At 42.0% G+C, this 17330-nt stretch overlaps 1 protein-coding gene across 4 annotated transcripts in view; it reads left to right on the forward strand.

Annotated features, from left to right (window-relative positions):
* ica1 (islet cell autoantigen 1) overlaps nucleotides 1-17330 on the forward strand; it is a 135147-nt gene that overhangs the window by 106778 nt on the left and 11039 nt on the right. For all 4 annotated transcript variants that reach the window (XM_072575413.1, XM_072575416.1, XM_072575414.1 and 1 more), the window contains one exon: nucleotides 14258-14353. In XM_072575413.1, coding sequence (XP_072431514.1) covers nucleotides 14258-14353 — 96 coding nt within the window. The remainder of the gene's footprint in view (nucleotides 1-14257; nucleotides 14354-17330) is intronic.

Consider the following 17330-nt stretch of genomic DNA (forward strand, 5'->3'; position numbering starts at 1 on the left):
GTAAATCTTTTCTGAACCCTTAAGTTTCACAATAATTTTCCTATAACAGAGAGACCAGAATTGAATGCAGTATTCTAAAAGTGGTCTCACCAATGTCCTTTACCGCTGCAACATGATATCCATTTTAAAACAAAGGGAATAATATGTTTCATTTTTTTACTATTTTCTACGCAGTACGCTCTTAATTTTAGCTGTGATATTTTGAAGGTCACCAGCAAAGGTCAAAAAAACATTTGCTTGTTATATCCCAGTGGGACAGTGCATTGCAAATTGATCCCTGCTATTCCCAGAGTCTTGCCAAATGTTAAAGTTTTTAAGGTATACTCAGTACCCTAATTTAGCTGACCAATGCTGATGGAGTTCACAACCAGTTTTTTCTACGAAAGCATTTTTATTTATTATAATTAATTGAAAGTAGGTATGTGACAGACAGGATAGTGAAGAAGGCATTTGGAGTGCTTGCTTTCATTGGTCAGTGCATTGAATATAGGAGTTGGGACAACATGTTGTGACTTTTTCAGCCAGACCAGCTGATGGAGGTGGGTACAATTACAACATTTAAAAGGCATCTGGATGGATACGTGAATAGGAAGGGTTGAGAGGGATAAAGGCCAAATGCTGACAAACAGGACTAGATCAGATTAGAATATTTCGTTGGCATGAATGGGTTGGGCCGATGGATCTGTTTCTGTGCTGAGACAAAACTCTATCACTGAGACAAAAAAAAATGCAGATGCTGGAATCCAAAGTAGACAAACAGAAAGCTGGAAGAACACAGCAAACCAAGCAACATCGGGAGGTGGAGAAGTCAATGTTTTGGGTATTAACCCTTCTTCAGGACTAAATGGGAGTAAGGGGGGCTAAAGATAGAGAGGGGGAAGGTAGGCTGGGGAGGGGAGAATTGCGTAATGGTGAGGTAGTGATAGGTGGACACGAGTGGTCGGTACAACATGATTGGTCCATGGGAGGAATGAATCCTGTTAGTAGGTGGAAGGGAAGGGAGTCAGGGGATCCTCAAGGGAGTCCTCTGGACTGTAGGTTTCCCAGGCAGAAGATAAGGTGTTGTTCATCCAGTTTGCAATCTGGTTCACGTGACAATGGAGGAGACCAAGGATGGACATGTCGAAGAGGGAGCGGAAGGGAGAATTGAAATGGGTGGTGACTGGGAGGTCAGACTGGCTGTTTTGAGCCAGGCAAAGATTGTTATGGACCAGGCCAGACCTCCCCCCTCAAAACATTTCAAGAAAGTAGCCCAGCCCCTAACTTTGCTGGTTGTTTTAAGCAGGTGTAACACTGATATTCCAGGAATGATGCAGTTAGTCAAACCACTTAGTTTTAAACAAAACAAAGAACAGATTACTTAATAAATTGACTTATCTGAAAACCCAGCAGATTATCCCAACTTAATGATGCTGTTCCAAATGCTTGCAACAATTCCCCCTAAACACCCCTTGGCACAAAAGGTAAAATCAAATACAGGGTCTTATGGGAAAGATGTCACGGAGAGAAATGGCAACATGGAACACCCTCTTCCATGTTGTTGTTTCTTGGACCAGCAGCCTCAACACAGCCTGACTGCTTTCAGTGAGTAGCCAGACTCCCAAACCCAAACCACAGAAAAGCTGAGCTGGGAGAACTGGCCCACTCCCCTTTCATTGTACAAGTGCTTTATTTTAAAAACTTGAAAGCCTTTTTCCTATGGTGGTATCTGTTACCTATAATCAATTTGGCCCTAAAACCCATCCGAGTCCAGACTTTTCAGAACCTGTGTTTTTACGGCCTCCTGGAAACAAAAATCGAGGGACAAGCATCATCACAGGACGCTAAGTGAAGTGGTCACTTAGACTACATTTGGTCTCACCGATGTAGAAAAGACCATAGCGAGAGCACCAATGCAGTAAACTAGGTTGGAGGAATTGCAAATGAATCTCTGGAAAGCCTGTTTGGGCCCTGGAAGGGGGTAAGGGAGATGTTGTACAGGCAGGTGATACGTCTTTTTCAGTTATGGGGAAGGTACTAGGGAGGGGAGGGGAGGGTTGGGGTGGGGAAGAGGGGAGATGGTAGGAGTTGGTGGGGATTATGACGTGAATCAACAAGTGGTCACCCCCTCCTGACCTCTTATCAGCTTTATATCTTTTCTTTTTATTGCTGACGAATGATGCGACATCAACTGCCTTGATTCCTCACCCCCCCACACCCACTCCAACCTCACACCTTCTGAATGTGCAGCGCTCCACTCTCTCTGCACCAATCCCCATTTCATTGTCAAACCCGCTGACAAAGGTGGGGTGGCCATGCTGGTGGTTGTCTGGAGGATGGGCCTCTATGTTGCAGAGGCCGAATGCCAGCTCTCCAATACCATATCCTACCTCACCCTTGACCATGGTGGCCCATCAGGTCAGTTCATGACCTCATTGCCTCTGGTGAACTCCCCTCCACTGCCTCCAACCTCATAGTCCCCAGCCCCGCACTGCCCGATTCTGCCTGTTCCCCAAATCCACAAGCCCAATAACCCTGGCTAACCCATCATCCCTGCATGCTCCTGCCCCACTTAACTCCTCTCATCCTACCTTGGTCCAATCACTTCCCACCTACACCCGGAATACAAAACATGTCCTCCACCTTTTCAGAGGCTTCCACATCCCTGGCCTCCAGTGTTTCATCTTCTCTATGAACATGCAGCGCTTATACATGTCCATAACCCACAATTATGGCCTCCAGGCCCTCAGCTTTTTCCTCTCCAACAGACCCTTCCAGTCTCCCCCGCTCACCCTAACCCCGTTGCCATACCCTCCTCTACCATGCTGAATTAGTCCTCACTCGCTAACATTTTCTTCAATTCTTCCCACCTTCTCCAAATCCATGGGGTGGCCATTGGCACTTGCATGGGCCCTAGCTACGCCAGCCTCTTTGGTTATATCAAACAGTCCCTCTTCAGTTCCCTCCCCTTTCTTGACCTCTCCATTTCCATCTCTGGCAACAGTTATGGACTGACATTTACTATGACTCCACAGACTCCCATAGCTACCTGGATTATACCTCCTACCTGTATCTTGCAAAAACTCTGCCCTGTTTTCCCAATTCCTCCATCGTTGCTGCATCTGCTTTGAGGAGGAAACATTCCACTCCCAAGCATTCCAGTTGTTTTCCTATTTCAAACAATGCTTGTCTCTCCAACAACCCCCTCCCGCACCCCCGCCGATGTCGTCCAAACAGACTTCCATTCCCCACTCAACTGTTGTATAGCCCTCCCCCCACCCCCCTCCCATCCCCCTGTCCAAGCATAATAAAGATCGGGTCCCCCTAAGTCCTCACTTTCCAATCCACTGGCCTCCACATCCAACATACCAGTGTCAAACACTTCTGCCAACTCCAGTTAGACCCTACCACCCAGGACATCCTCCCCGTCCCACTCCTCTCTGCCTTCTGCAAGGACTGTTCCCTTTCCCACTCCTTGGTTTCTACCACACTCCCCACCAACCCCTGAGCCGAATTTATAAAGATGTGCCCTTTTTGAACATAAAATTTTCTGTTGTTTTGTAACACGTCACCAAAACAGAGGCAGTCTTTGATTGCCTTAAGTAATTCAAAGTGCATTTACCTGTAGATACCTGACTGTATTTCAGCCATACATTTGCTGACTTTTTTTAGTATTTTGCTTGCAGTACTGTTAAGTGTTATAATTTGCAAGGGTAAAGCATGTTATTCTAATAACTGCCAAGTTGCTGTTCAGATTAGATTAGATTCCCTATATTGTGGAAACAACCCCTTTGGCCCAACCAGTCCACACCGGCCCTCCCAAGAGTAGCCCACTCAGACCCATCTGACTAATGCACCTAATGCTATGGACAATTTAGCATTGCCAATTCACCTTTGGACTGTGGGAGGAAACCCACGCAGACATGGGGTGAATTTGCAAAACTCCACATAGACAGTTGCCCAAGGCTGGAATTGAACCCAGGACCCTGGTGCTGTGAGGTCCATCGTGCCACCCAGATATGAATACTCAGCATGTTACGGACTTTGTTCATTCCCAGGGAAAGAAAAAGACAAATGCATTATGCAGAATAATAGGGTGGTTATGGTAGGGGATTTTAACTTTCCAAACATCGACTGGGACTGCCATAGTGTTAAAGGTTTAGATGGAGAGGAATTTCTTAAGTGTGTACAATACAATTTTCTGATTCAGTATGTGGATGTACCTACTAAAACTTGACCTACAAAAACTTGACCTACTCTTGGGAAATAAGGCAGGGCAGGTGACTGAGGTGTCAGTGGGGGAGCACTTTGGGTCCAGCGACCGTAATTCTATTCGTTTTAAAATAGTGATGGAAAAGGATAGACCAGATCTAAAAGTTGAAGTTTTAAATTGGAGAAAGGCCAATTTTGACGGTATTAGGCAAGAACTTTTGAAAGCTGATTGGAGGCAGATGTTCGCAGGAAAAGGAACAGCTGGAAAATGGGAAGCCTTCAGAAATGAGACAACAAGAATCCAGAGAAAGTGAAAGGGAAGGCTGGTAGGTACAGGGAATGCTGGATGACTAAAGAAATATTATAGACAAAATGATAACTAGGGAGAGAATAGGGCCCCTCAGAGATCAGCAAGGCTGCCTTTGTGTGGAGCCACACAAAATGGGGGAGATACTAAATGAATATTTTGCATCAGTATTTACTGTGGAAAAGGATATGGAAGATATAGACTGTATGGAAATAGATGGTGACATCTTGCAAAATGTCCAGGTTACAGAGGAGGAAGTGCTGGATGTCTTGAAACGGTAAAAGGTGAATAAATCCCCAGGACCTGATCAGGTGTACCCAAGAACTCTGTGGGAAGCTAGAGAAGTGACTGCTGGGCCTCTTGCTGAGATATTTGTATCATTGATAGTCACAGGTGAGGTGCTGGAAGACTGGAGGTTGGAAAACATGGTGCCACTGTTTAAGAAGGGCGATAAAGACAAGCCAGGGAACTATAGACCAGTGAGCCTGACATCGGTGGTGGGCAAGTTGTTGGAGGGAATCCTAAGGGACAGGATGTACATGTATTTGGAAGGGCAAGGACTGATTCGGGATAGTCAACATGGCTTTATGCGTGGGAAATCATGTCTCACAAACTTGATTGAGTTTTTTGAAGAAGTAACAATGAAGATTGATGAGGGCAAAGCGGAAGATGTGGTCTATATGGACTTCAGTAAGGTGTTCGACAAGGTTCCCCATGGGAGATTGATTAGCAAGGTTAGACCTCATAGAATACAAGGAGAACTAGCCATTTGGATACAGAACAGGCTCAAAGGTAGAAGACAGAGGGTGGTGGTGGAGGGTTGTTTTTCAGACTGGAGGCCTGTGACCAGTGGAGTGCCGCAAGGATCAGTGCTGGGCCCTGTACTTTTTGTCATTTACATAAATGATTTGGATGCGAGCATAAGAGGTACAGTTAGTAAATTTGCAGAGGACACCAAAATTGGAGGTGTAGTGAACAGCGAAGAGGGTTGCCTCAGATTACAAAAGGATCTGGACCAGATGGGCCAATGGGCTGAGAAGTGATAGATGGAGTTTAATTCAGATAAATGCGAGGTGCTGCATTTTGGGAAAGCAAATCTTAGCAGGACTTATACATTTAATGGTAAGGTCCTAGGGAGTGTTGCTGAACAAAGAGATCTTGGAGTGCAGGTTCATAGCTCCTTGAAAGTGGACAATAGACAATAGGTGCAGGAGTAGGCCATTCTACCCTTTGAGCCTGCACCACCATTCAATATGATTATGGCTGATCATCCCTAATCAGTATCCTGTTCCTGCCTTATCTCCATAACCCTTGATTCCACTATCCTTGAGAGATCTATCCAACTCTTTCTTAAACGAATCCAGAGACTGGGCCTCCACTGCCCTCTGGGGCAGAGCATTCCACACAGCCACCACTCTCTGGGTGAAGAAGTTTCTCCTCATCTCTGTCCTAAATGGTCTACCCCGTATTTTTAAGCTGTGTCCTCTGGTTCAGCACTCGCCCATCAGAAGAAACATGTTTCCTGCCTCCAGAGTGTCCAATTCTTTAATAATCTTATATGTCTCAATCAGGCCCCCTCTCAGTCTTCAAAACTCAAGGGTATACAAGCCTAGTTGCTCCAGTCTTTCAGCGTAAGGTAGTCCCGCCATTCCAGGAATTGACCTCGTGAACCTACGCTGCACTCCCTCAATAGCCAAAATGTCTTTCCTCAAATTTGGAGACCAGAACTGCACACAGTACTCCAGGTGTGGTCTCACCAGGACCCTGTACAACTGCAGAAGAAGAACCTCTTTGCTTCTATACTCAATCCCTCTTGTTATGAAGGCCAGGATGCTATTAGCCTTCTTCACTACCTGCTGTACCTGCATGCTTACCTTCATTGACTGGTGTACAAGAACACCCAGATCTCTTTCTACTGCCCCTTTACCTAAATTGATTCCATTTAGGTAGTAATCTGCCTTCCTGTTCTTGCCACCAAAGTGGATAACCATGCATTTATCCACATTAAACTGCATCTGCCATGCATCTGACCACTCACCTAACTTGTCCAGGTCACCCTGTAATCTCCTAACATCCTCCTCACATTTCACCTTGCCACACAGCTTAGTATCATCAGCAAATTTGCTAATGTTATTACTAATACCATCTTCTGTATCATTAATATATATTGTAAAAAGCTGCGGTCCCAGCACTGATCCCTGCGGTACCCCACTGGTCACTGCCTGCCATTCCAAAATGGAGCCATTTATCACTATTCTTTGTTTCCTGTCAGCCAAGCATGATTTCCTCTTCATAAATCCATGCTGATTCTGACCTATCCTGTTACTACTATCCAGATGTGTTGTAATTTCATCCTTTATAATAGACTCCAGCATCTTTCCCACCACTGAGGTCAGACGAACTGGTCTATAATTTCCTGCTTTCACTCTCCCACCTTTCTTAAAAAGGTGGGAGAGAGAAAAAGTGAAGTCGCAGGTAGATAGGATAGTGAAGAAGGTGTTTGGTATGCTTTCCTTTATTGATCAGAGTATTGAGTACAGGAGTTGGGAGGTCATGTTGTGGCTGTACAGGACATAAGTTAGGCCACTGTTGGAATATTGCATGCAATTCTGGTCTCCTTCCTGTCGGAAAGATGTTGTGAAACTTGAAATGGTTCAGAAAAGATTTACAAGAATGTTGCCAGGGTTGGAGGATCTGAGCTACAGGGAGAGGTTGAACAGGCTGAGGCTGTTTTCCCTGGAGTGTCGGAGGCTAAGAGATGACCTTAAAGAGGTTTACAAAATTATGAGGGGCATGGATAGGATAAATAGACAAAGTCTTTTCCCTGGGTCGGGAAATCCAGAACTCGAGGGCAGGGTGAGAGAGGACAACTTTTTCACGCAGAGGGTGGTACGTGTATGGAATGAGCTGCCAGAGGAAGTGATGGAGGCTGGTACAATTGCAACATTTAAGAGGCATTTGGATGGGTATATGAATAGGAAGGGTTTGGAGGGATATGGGCCAGGTGCTGGCAGGTGGGACTAGATTGGGTTGGGATATCTGGTCAGCATGGACGGGTTGGACCGAAGGGTCTGTTTTCATGCTGTACATCTCTATGACTCTATGTTTGCCAGTTGATGCATTTATTATGCCCCTTTCCAATTTACAGTTACAATTCATAACAAAAAGTAAAAGCTGTCAAAATGTCAAATAAGTTTTTCTCTTAGAATCCCTGATTGGTCCTGTGGTATCTGGAGGCCAAGTGATGTGCTACCTTATGGAGAGGGTGAAAGAAGCTGAATGTGAATTGACCAGTGTAATTATAACTGATGCAGTCTGAACAGTGACTCTGGAAGGTTGCATGCATTTCTCTGTCCTTATGGCCCAGTTGGAGAATCGAAATAATCTTCCAAGAGAAATTAAATGAACAGATTGAATTTAATTTCATTCTTTTGATTATACCAAAGACGAGTATGAATAAGAAGTGGTGAATTCCAGGTTGAAAGTAGTCATGATGTTCACCTTTTCTGGCAATCCTGGCTATTCAGAAATGAATTAAAGATCACTTACAAGAAGGTTGATTTTGTTGAAGACGTCTATCAGGACCACATCCAGCATTATGCAGCCAATTACTGGAATTAACAACACTTAAGAATATGGATAATCTTTACAGCCTTGATAGAGGCCAGAGTTGATTGATCCACTCTGTGGGTGAAAAATAAGGCTAGGCGCATTCACAGAGACAAGGGAAGAAAAACAAAAGTTGCGTGCTAAGTTTGTTACAAGAAGGAAATAAAGTTTAGATTGTGTTTTCCCCTTTGTTGCAGTAAAATAACAGAATGAATAGAAATGCTTTTGCCATTGTGAATAATCTCAGGTGGGATAACGTGTAGGAGGTGGGAAGTCTAAGCCAGTTGCAAATTTAGCAAGAGACTTGCACTGACACTTTAAGGTGCGGAAAACCAAATCTATTGTCAATCAGGCCTTGCTGAAGTTAGTTAAAAGTCTCACTGGGTGAGGCAGGTAGGTAAACCATTGCCCTTCCGGCCAGAAACTTAATCTGGAGATGTCATTAATCTGCTTTTTTGCCTCCAAATTTGCCAAATCTGTGACCCCAACTCTGCTATTTCAATCGCCTCACTGAAGGTTGGAGCATCAAGATTTCCTTTCACTTCTGTGGTTTTTTTTGCTTTAAAATCAACTAGTTAGCAGTAGAGGTGAGAGATGAAAAATGTGGGATATATTTGTATTCTGAGAGCACCCATTGTAAAATTATAGGCCTTTTGCTCCCAGTTTTCAGATGTGCTCTCAAACATGTGAAGAATCTTTCCAGATTAGATGTATATTTGTTGCTGGTCTTGAAACTCCTGTCCAAATATTACATTTTGCATTGTTCACATTTGTTTTAAGTTCTTGGCTCATAACATGTGAGTGCTACAAATGTGTTGTTGTCCTTCTTAGCCCTCATAGTTCAGAGTGAATTTAATTGCCTAGTTATGAAGGTAAATGTCTGTAGCCTCATAAATTTTGAATCCAGCCTCATTAAATCTGATTAGAAATTCTGGGTTGCTGAGCAAGCTGTTTGCTTTCATACACAAATTGACATATTAATAGTGATGCAGAATATCTTTTTGGAGAATTCACTGGTGCTTTATAGCTGCATATATTTCAAGCAATAAAGCCAAATAATGCACTCTGCATAATATTGTACAGATCATATTTCATAGAGAGGAAAACTAAATTATATTTATATTTGCTGATATAGTGAATAAAACAATATTGAATAAAAATATACTGATTACTGGCAGGTAGGGTTAGCTACCTGCTGTTTAAACCCCTTGCACGCACTTGTTGGTGCAAGAGAATGTTAATGGGCTGGGGTGTTATTACTGATAACTTGCCTCAGGGGCTTTAATGCACAATACCATAAATCAACAAGAAACCTCATTTGTTTTCCTTCATGCTTGCTCATTATTCTTAGCACTGCTTGATGTGTTATTTGCACAGTGACATTGATATGAATCAACAAAACTTATAAAAATTAACCCAGTGACAACCCTATGATTTGAATATTGTTGAAACAACAAGACACAAAAGACATTTATGCTTTGCTATAATGTTCTTTGCCATGTGCGTTTTGATTTAATATTATAGAACTATAATCGTCAAATACAAGAACTTTAAAGCAATGTAATTTGATTAATGTGACCAGTGAATTTGATAATTTGTCAAGAAACTACTAAACTCCTTTTAGAAACATAGAAGATTGGAGCAGGAGTAGACCATTTGCCCTCTCAAGTTGGATCCGCCATTCAATACGATAAAGGCTGAACATCGAGCTCAGTACCAAATCCTGCCCTTCCCCCATATCTCTTGATCCCTTGAGCCACAACAACTAGATTAATTTCCTTTTGAAACCATCTTTGCCTAAATCTTGTAAAAACAACAGATTCAATATAGAAGAGCAAATGAGGCAGCAGCATCTGGCAGACACATGTGCTATTAAGCAGAAAAATCAGGAACCACCAGCTATATCATCACAACAGGGATCTCACTAAGCGACTCAATGGTGGAAGGGTGTAAAGTTGTAGTACATACATGATAGAATTACATTAAAATCACCAAAAACTCTTGGGGTTTGTCCATTGCGATTTAGTTACATTTTTAATGGTGTGAAAATATTAATTACTGCCAAACTGGCATTGAAACTTTGCCTTAAAAAGTACAAGGTGTCATCGTTATCAAATCTTAATTACTGGTGGAAATTTATAAACACTAAATATTACTTCTAAGAAAAGCTTTTGTTTCTGAGTCATTTTTTTCTGAATCCCATCTTTCCTTATCTCTCTTTGCTTCGACTTCAGTATGTGGTGTGGCATTGAACTAATTATTCTGACATTTCCTAATTCAGACTGTATGTTTCAGTTTTGATTCTTTATTCTGTTAACCTGTTGAAACACACAGTTGTTTGAGCTCTTTGCTAATACGCAAAAATCCCCAATAGTGCCGTGCTGAAATAGATTTCTAATCATCACACATTTTCTTGCAAAAGCACATTAAAATTGGGGGCAATTGTTAATGAAGTGAACAGCTGTCATTCTTCTTGTGCGGCTTTATTTCAATTTAGTGAATCTGGGTTCAAGACAGACTTGTCAAAGAGAAGGCAAGGAGAAAAATTGTCTTCAGGCTTGGCTTTCTTTATATCATTTTATTGCATATTGTCCAAATACTGCAGTACATGGTATTCAGAGATATACTAGACTTTTTTTTGAGTGATATTCTAAGACTGGCAATTATCATCCATCCGTAGTTGCCCTTGAATTGAATGACTTTAAGAAATTTCTGATGGCAATTAGGAGTCAACTACATTTCATGGTGTGGACCATGTAAAGACAGTACCTTTCCTTCCTTTAAATCCCATTAGGTTAGCTTTTAATTCCGGATTTGCACTGAATTCAAATTTCGTCATCTGCCATAGATGATTTGAACTCATGTTCCGAGAACATTAGGCTGTCTCTCTGGATTACTAGTCTAGCAAATTTACCACCACACTACTGCCTCCTCTAAGATGACTGTTTCATCATTGAATGTCTATGCCATGAAGTCTACTGCACAAACCCATTTGCACATAATTCTAATACTCACACAGTTAGATTTCAGGTTCCTGTCTAGCTTGCCATGTGTTTCTCTCTTTTCCTTTAACTCCACCCATGCCATGCCATTTGTGTCCATGAGGAACAACTCCATGACATTGTAAGGTTGCTCCAGCATCCTAAATCTCTACACAACAGCCTACTAATAGAGCTCATTACAGAAACAGGACCATTGTTTACAATCAACCTGCTTCTCTGCAAAGGGTGAAGGCTAAATCATTTCATCCTATAATGGATCGAGGTGACTGAATCAATCTGAACTTTAGGTGAAACTGTATCTCAGGTACTGTTTTTCGACAAAGCTATGTATTAAAGAGATCTAGCAATGTTAAATGGCATTTTTTTGAACATATTCAAGAAATTATTTTTCTTTAAAGGAAAATCTCAGATTAGACTTTGATAGCTGTCAAACCTGTAAATATGAAATAACTAATTCACAGATAAATATGGCACTCAATTTTTCTTAAATTTTTGTTATTTATGGAATGAGAGCTTTCGTGTCAAGGTCTCATTCCATAAATATGTTGCCACCCTATATTATCTTTGAGATAGTGCTAATGATGATCCTCCTTGAACCACTGCAGTTGATGTGGTACAGGTAGATACACATTGTCACCAGTTTTTTTTTCTGAAATCTCAGCTCAGTGTCTCTGCGTTACTGTAGCCACGTCCCCCCAAGGCTCATGCTCTACCCCTCTCACTATTGATTTTTCCTCACTTACTTCCTCCCACACCAATCCCCTGGATGCCATTAAACCTGTGTGCCCTCTGTGCTACCTATTCAGTTGCCCGGTCACCTGCCCACCCGAAGCAGCAACAATAGCTTTGTGACCCATTTATATCTCTCTTAATATCTGCCTCCCTCTCATTCCAGAGGAAAACAGCGCAATATAGGACAGAAAGAATCAAGACTTGGTGTGCTTTAATTTGATCCCTGTCCGGTTACGAGGATCCTGATTCTGACTGGTCCAAACTACTCTATGGCTATCTGCAACACTCTTAACTGGTATTAGATGTTGCCTTTGATGTATTAAGCTAGGAAACCCTGAATGAAGGCTGTCTCCCTTGATTTAACAGTGGACAGCCGACAACTATTTTTACCTCAACTATGATTTTAAGTCTGTGCTAAACAGCACAGAAGGCAGTAGTAATGAGCCTATTATCTCTGGCTGAGGTGGCAAAGCATCACAAGGCAAGGATGCTGTGAGCATCTAGGTAAGTTCAGAGTGTGTGAGAGCTGTGACAAAGAGTCCAGCAATGCAGTTAGCTTCAGTCCAAGATCTGGGTGCATGTCTCTGAATGCAGCATCACGATGATGGTTAAGTGCAGCATTGAAGTGTAGAAGCATTCTGTAAGTAGATTGGCAAAGAGCTTTGAAGGTTCTTAGATATCAGCACATGTGACATGTCAGTGTGAGTGGATGTAGGCTGCATGTGGCTGATGCCCATGGACCGTGGTCTGAACTCTCGATGCCTGGTGTTCAACATGGAGGTTGTTTGAACCAAACAGCTTGCTCAACATGTCAAGCACATGCTCAGGTTTCCTAACCAGGTTTTCCCACTGTCTGGTTTTTTGGGTGAATTTGGTAAGATTTCTAGCATAATATTAATGAGATGAGTTAGGCTGTCAACAAAGAACTTAATAAGTGTTAATTGCTGTCATTTGCTAACTTGCTGCCTGGTGAGAATATTGTCATGCTGCTTATCAGAAATATACAAGATGGAGTGAGATGTTCTCAATGTTGTGATGCATCTCACCAGAACTTTCACACAACTCTGCAACAAGTCCCATCATAGCCCACATCCCTCAAACCCCTATTGAATTCCACTAGAAGACCCAGACAACAATATCAGCATTCTTCAGTATGCCCTATCCCAGTGAAAAGACAGATCCAGCAGAGATGAAGACGGCATATTATACAGTAGGCAGTCCTCAATTTTACCTCTAGACCTTATAAAATCTCACTGTATCATTCAAGAATGGGCAATGAAATTTCCTGCTGATTACCACATCCACACCCTGCTCAGTTGAAAACTCTGTGTTCCTCCATGTTAAACACTATTTGGAGGGAAACACTGAGCATGGCAAAAGTGCATAATGTACTCTGGATGAGGTACTTCAAATCTATTACCAAAAATGACTCTATCACCAGTGCTGACCTGTCTGGTTGAATCCTAAAATCATAGCTGCTAGACTGGGTCGGCAATAAGTGGTGAAGGAAAACCTGCTTGACCTCCTCTTCGCCATTCTGTCTACTGCAGATTTATCTGCCCATGAGTGTATTAGTAGGAGTGACCATTGAACATTCCTTCGGAAAGCAAAACCGCCTGTTTTCATATTGACGCTGCCCTTCATCATTTTGTGTGGCATTATGACAGTGGGCTAAAGGAAACAGACTTAGAGCTGATCTAGCAACTCCACTCTTAACATCCATGAGGTACAATCTGCAACCTCTTAGCCTGTAATATCTCCTCACTACCATTACCATCAAGTCAGTAAATCAAACACTGGTTAAATAAAGAGTGCAGGAGGACATATCAGGAGTAATAATAGGCATATCGAAAGGTGGTAAACTTGGAAAAGATACAGAAACAGTATTGCTTGTATGTCAAATAGTATAAACAGCAAGTGAAAGGACTAAGCAGTTTTACAACCAACAAACATTGAAGTCCTGCCACATCCAGTTGTGAATGATAGTGGCCAATTAAAAAACACACTAGAGAAGGCAGCTAACAAATGTTCCTATCCTCAAAGATGAGAGAGATCAGCACATCAACAGAAAACATGAGGCTGAAGCATTTGCCTCAATCTTTAGCCAGAAGTGCCTATTGATGTTCTACCTTGGCTTCCTCCAGAAGTCACCAGCATCACAGCTGCCAGTCTTCAGCCAATTCGATTAAACCCGTAAGATAGCAAAGTCCTGGTCAAAACTCTGGGATTCACTCTCTAATGGCATGTGCCTACCCACACTAAATGGCAGCACCAATTCAAGAAAGTAGCACTCCTCCACATTTTCAAGGGCAACTTGGGATCAACAATAAATGGAGGTCCACAATGCCTCCATCCCATGACTGAATAAAAATCAATCATTATTGCATATCCGCTAATATTTTGATCTGAATTTTAGGTTGGGCAGCAGCTGGTGGTAGTTCTCAGCCTACGTCCCAAACTACAGAACAAATAAATGGATTGATCGAAAACATCAATAAGAATCCATTCAAAGGTAATCACATCATCTGTCCTTCTAATAAAAAGTGACATTAGTAATCATCATTTTGATTAACCTTTTCATATAATAAATTAGGGTGCATTGGTATTTATGGTTATATCTGCTATGCTTATTTTTTTCCCCCTTTATTCCTGCATCCATGCTACATGTTCCCAGTAAAAGTGAAGTTTAATGATGGCAAATACCATTTACAGCTGGACCGTTACTGGTTTTGAATCTGGTTAATTGTCCAAAATATCCCTTTATATCAGTTAATACTTTTGCATAGGTTATCTGAATTTGGAGAGCAAGTATGCTACACAAATGTTCGATTCCTAATGCTCTGAGGAAGGAATCATTCAGAACTTCAAGCTGTTATTGTTTTTATAGTTCTAATTTCTTTTTGGTTATCCATTTTCAATAACAATTGCATTTATAAAACAGTAAAATATCACAACTGTGAATGGAGGTTTTGAGTTATGAAAATATCTCTGGATAGGCTGGGACTTTTTTCACTGGAGCATAGGAGGTTAAGGGGTAACCTTACAAGCATTTATAAAATCATGAGGGGCATAGAAAAGATGAGTAGCAAAGGTCTTTTCCCTGGGGTGGGGGAGTTCAAAACTAGAGGGCATACTTTTTTAAGGTGAGAGGAGTGTCTAAAAACGGTGCCCCTCATCTCCTTTTTAAAACGGTGAGAATGGTTTGTGTGTGGAATGAACTTCCAGAGGAAGTGGTGGATACAAGTACAGTCACAACGTTTAAAAAAACATTTGGGTAAGTACATAAATCCCAAGTGATCTAACTATACTAATGCAAACTTTGTCAAAGGCTTTACTAAAATCCATCTAAACATCATCTACCACTCTGCTGTCATTAATAGAGTCATAGAGTCGTACAGATGTACAGCACGGAAACAGATCCTTCGGTCCAACTTGTCCATGCCAACCAGGTATCCCAACCCAATCTAGTCCTGCCTTCGAGTACCTGGCCCATATCCCTCCAAACCCTTCCTATTCATACCCATCTAGATCCCTTTTAAATGTTGCAATTGTACCAGCCTCCACCATTTCCTCTGGCAGTTCATTCCATACACATAGCACCCTCTGTGTGTAAAAGTTTCCCCTTAAGTCTCTTTTATATCTTTCCACTCTCACACTAAACCCATGCCCTCTAGTTCTGGACTCCCTCACCCCAGGGAAAAGACTTTGTCTATTTATCCTATCCATGCCCCTCATAATTTTATAAACCTCTATAAGGTCACCCCTCAGTCTCTGACACTCCAGGAAAAACAACCCCAGCCTGTTCAGCCTCTCCCTATAGCTTAAACCCTCCAACTTCTTTGTAAATCCTTTCTGAACTCTTTCAAGTTTCACAACATCCTTCCAATAGGAAGGAGACTAGAACTGCACGCAATATTCCAACAGTGGCCTAACCAATGTCCTGTACAGCCGCAACATGACCTCCCAACTCCTGTACTCAATACTCTGACCAATAAAGGAAAGCATACCAAATGCCTTCCTCACTATCCTATCTACCTGTGACTCCACTTTCAAGGAGCTATGAACCTGCACTCCAAGATCTCTTTGTTCAGCAACGCTCCCTAGGACCTTACGATTAAGTGTATAAGTCCTGCTAAGATTTGCTATCCTAAAATGCAGCATTTTGCATTTAACTAAATTAAATTCCATTTGCCACTCCTCACCCCATCGGCCCATCTAATCAAGATCCCATTGTAATATGAGGTAATTATAGACTTCCCTCACACAAAGCCATGCTGACTATGCCTAATCAGTCGTTGCCTCTCAAAATGCATGTAAATCTATCTTTCAGATTCACCTCCAACAATTTATCCACTGCCGATGTCAGGCTCCCAGGTCTGTCGTTCCCAGGCTCACCCTTACCGCCTTTCTTCAGTAAAGACACAACATTAGCCACCCTCCTGTCCTCCAACACCTCAGCTGTGGTTATAGATGATACAAATATTTCTGCCAGGGGCCCTGCATTTTCTTCCCTAACTTCCCACAACATCCTGAGATACACTTGATCATGTTCTGGAGATTTTATTCACCTTTTTGTTTTCTAAGACCTCCAGTACTTCCTGTTCTGTAATGTGAACTGTTAGCATTGGGGACTTAGCTGAATGCACAGCAACCAATGATGGGGAACATTTGGGGATTCCCAAGAGGGCAGAGTTGAAGGAATATAGAGTTTTAAGAGGGATATCAGGCTGTAGGTGGTTACACAGCTAGCAGGGGTGACACCATGCATGAATTTGAAAACTAGGATGAGAATTTTCATAGAGGCATTCCCAGACCAGAAGACAATGTAGGTCAGTGAGGTGTAAGTAGTAAAATAATTTCTTATGATTGGATGGGAGACATCACAGCATTAACAGCTTTGTTCATCACAGATTTGTTATGTGTTTCCCATTTTATTCCTGGTATTCTGAATGATTGCAAACAAATGCATTAGAAATGGTGAATATATAATGCAAATTTCATTAGGCTTACAGAGACAGGGAAAAGATTCAGCATTTTTATCTTATTATATTGAAACCCCAAAATTTATTTCATGCACTGTGTGGAGTTTGTTCAGTAATGAGAACAGCTGTCATTTATTACAATATTTCTCATGTTTGAAACATGAGTACATAGGATGTTGTGAAACTAGAAAGGGTTCAGAAAAGATTTATGAGGATGTTGCCAGGGTTGGAGAGTTTGAGTAACAGGGTGAATAGGCTAGGGTTATTTTCCCTGAAGCGTTGGAACCTGAGAGATGACTTTATAGAAGTCTATAAAATCATGAGGGGCATGGATAGGGTAAATACACAAGGTCTTTTCCCTGGGGTGGGGGAGACCAGAACTAGAGGGCATAGGTTTAAGGTGAGAGGGGAAAGATTTAGAAGGGACCTAAGGGGCACCTTTTTCACGCAGACTGTAGTGCGTGTATTGAATGAGCTGCCAGAGGATGTGGTGGAGGCTGGTACAAT

This window comes from Chiloscyllium punctatum, chromosome 8 (genome assembly GCF_047496795.1).
Source record: "Chiloscyllium punctatum isolate Juve2018m chromosome 8, sChiPun1.3, whole genome shotgun sequence".
NCBI classification, from domain to species: domain Eukaryota; kingdom Metazoa; phylum Chordata; class Chondrichthyes; order Orectolobiformes; family Hemiscylliidae; genus Chiloscyllium; species Chiloscyllium punctatum.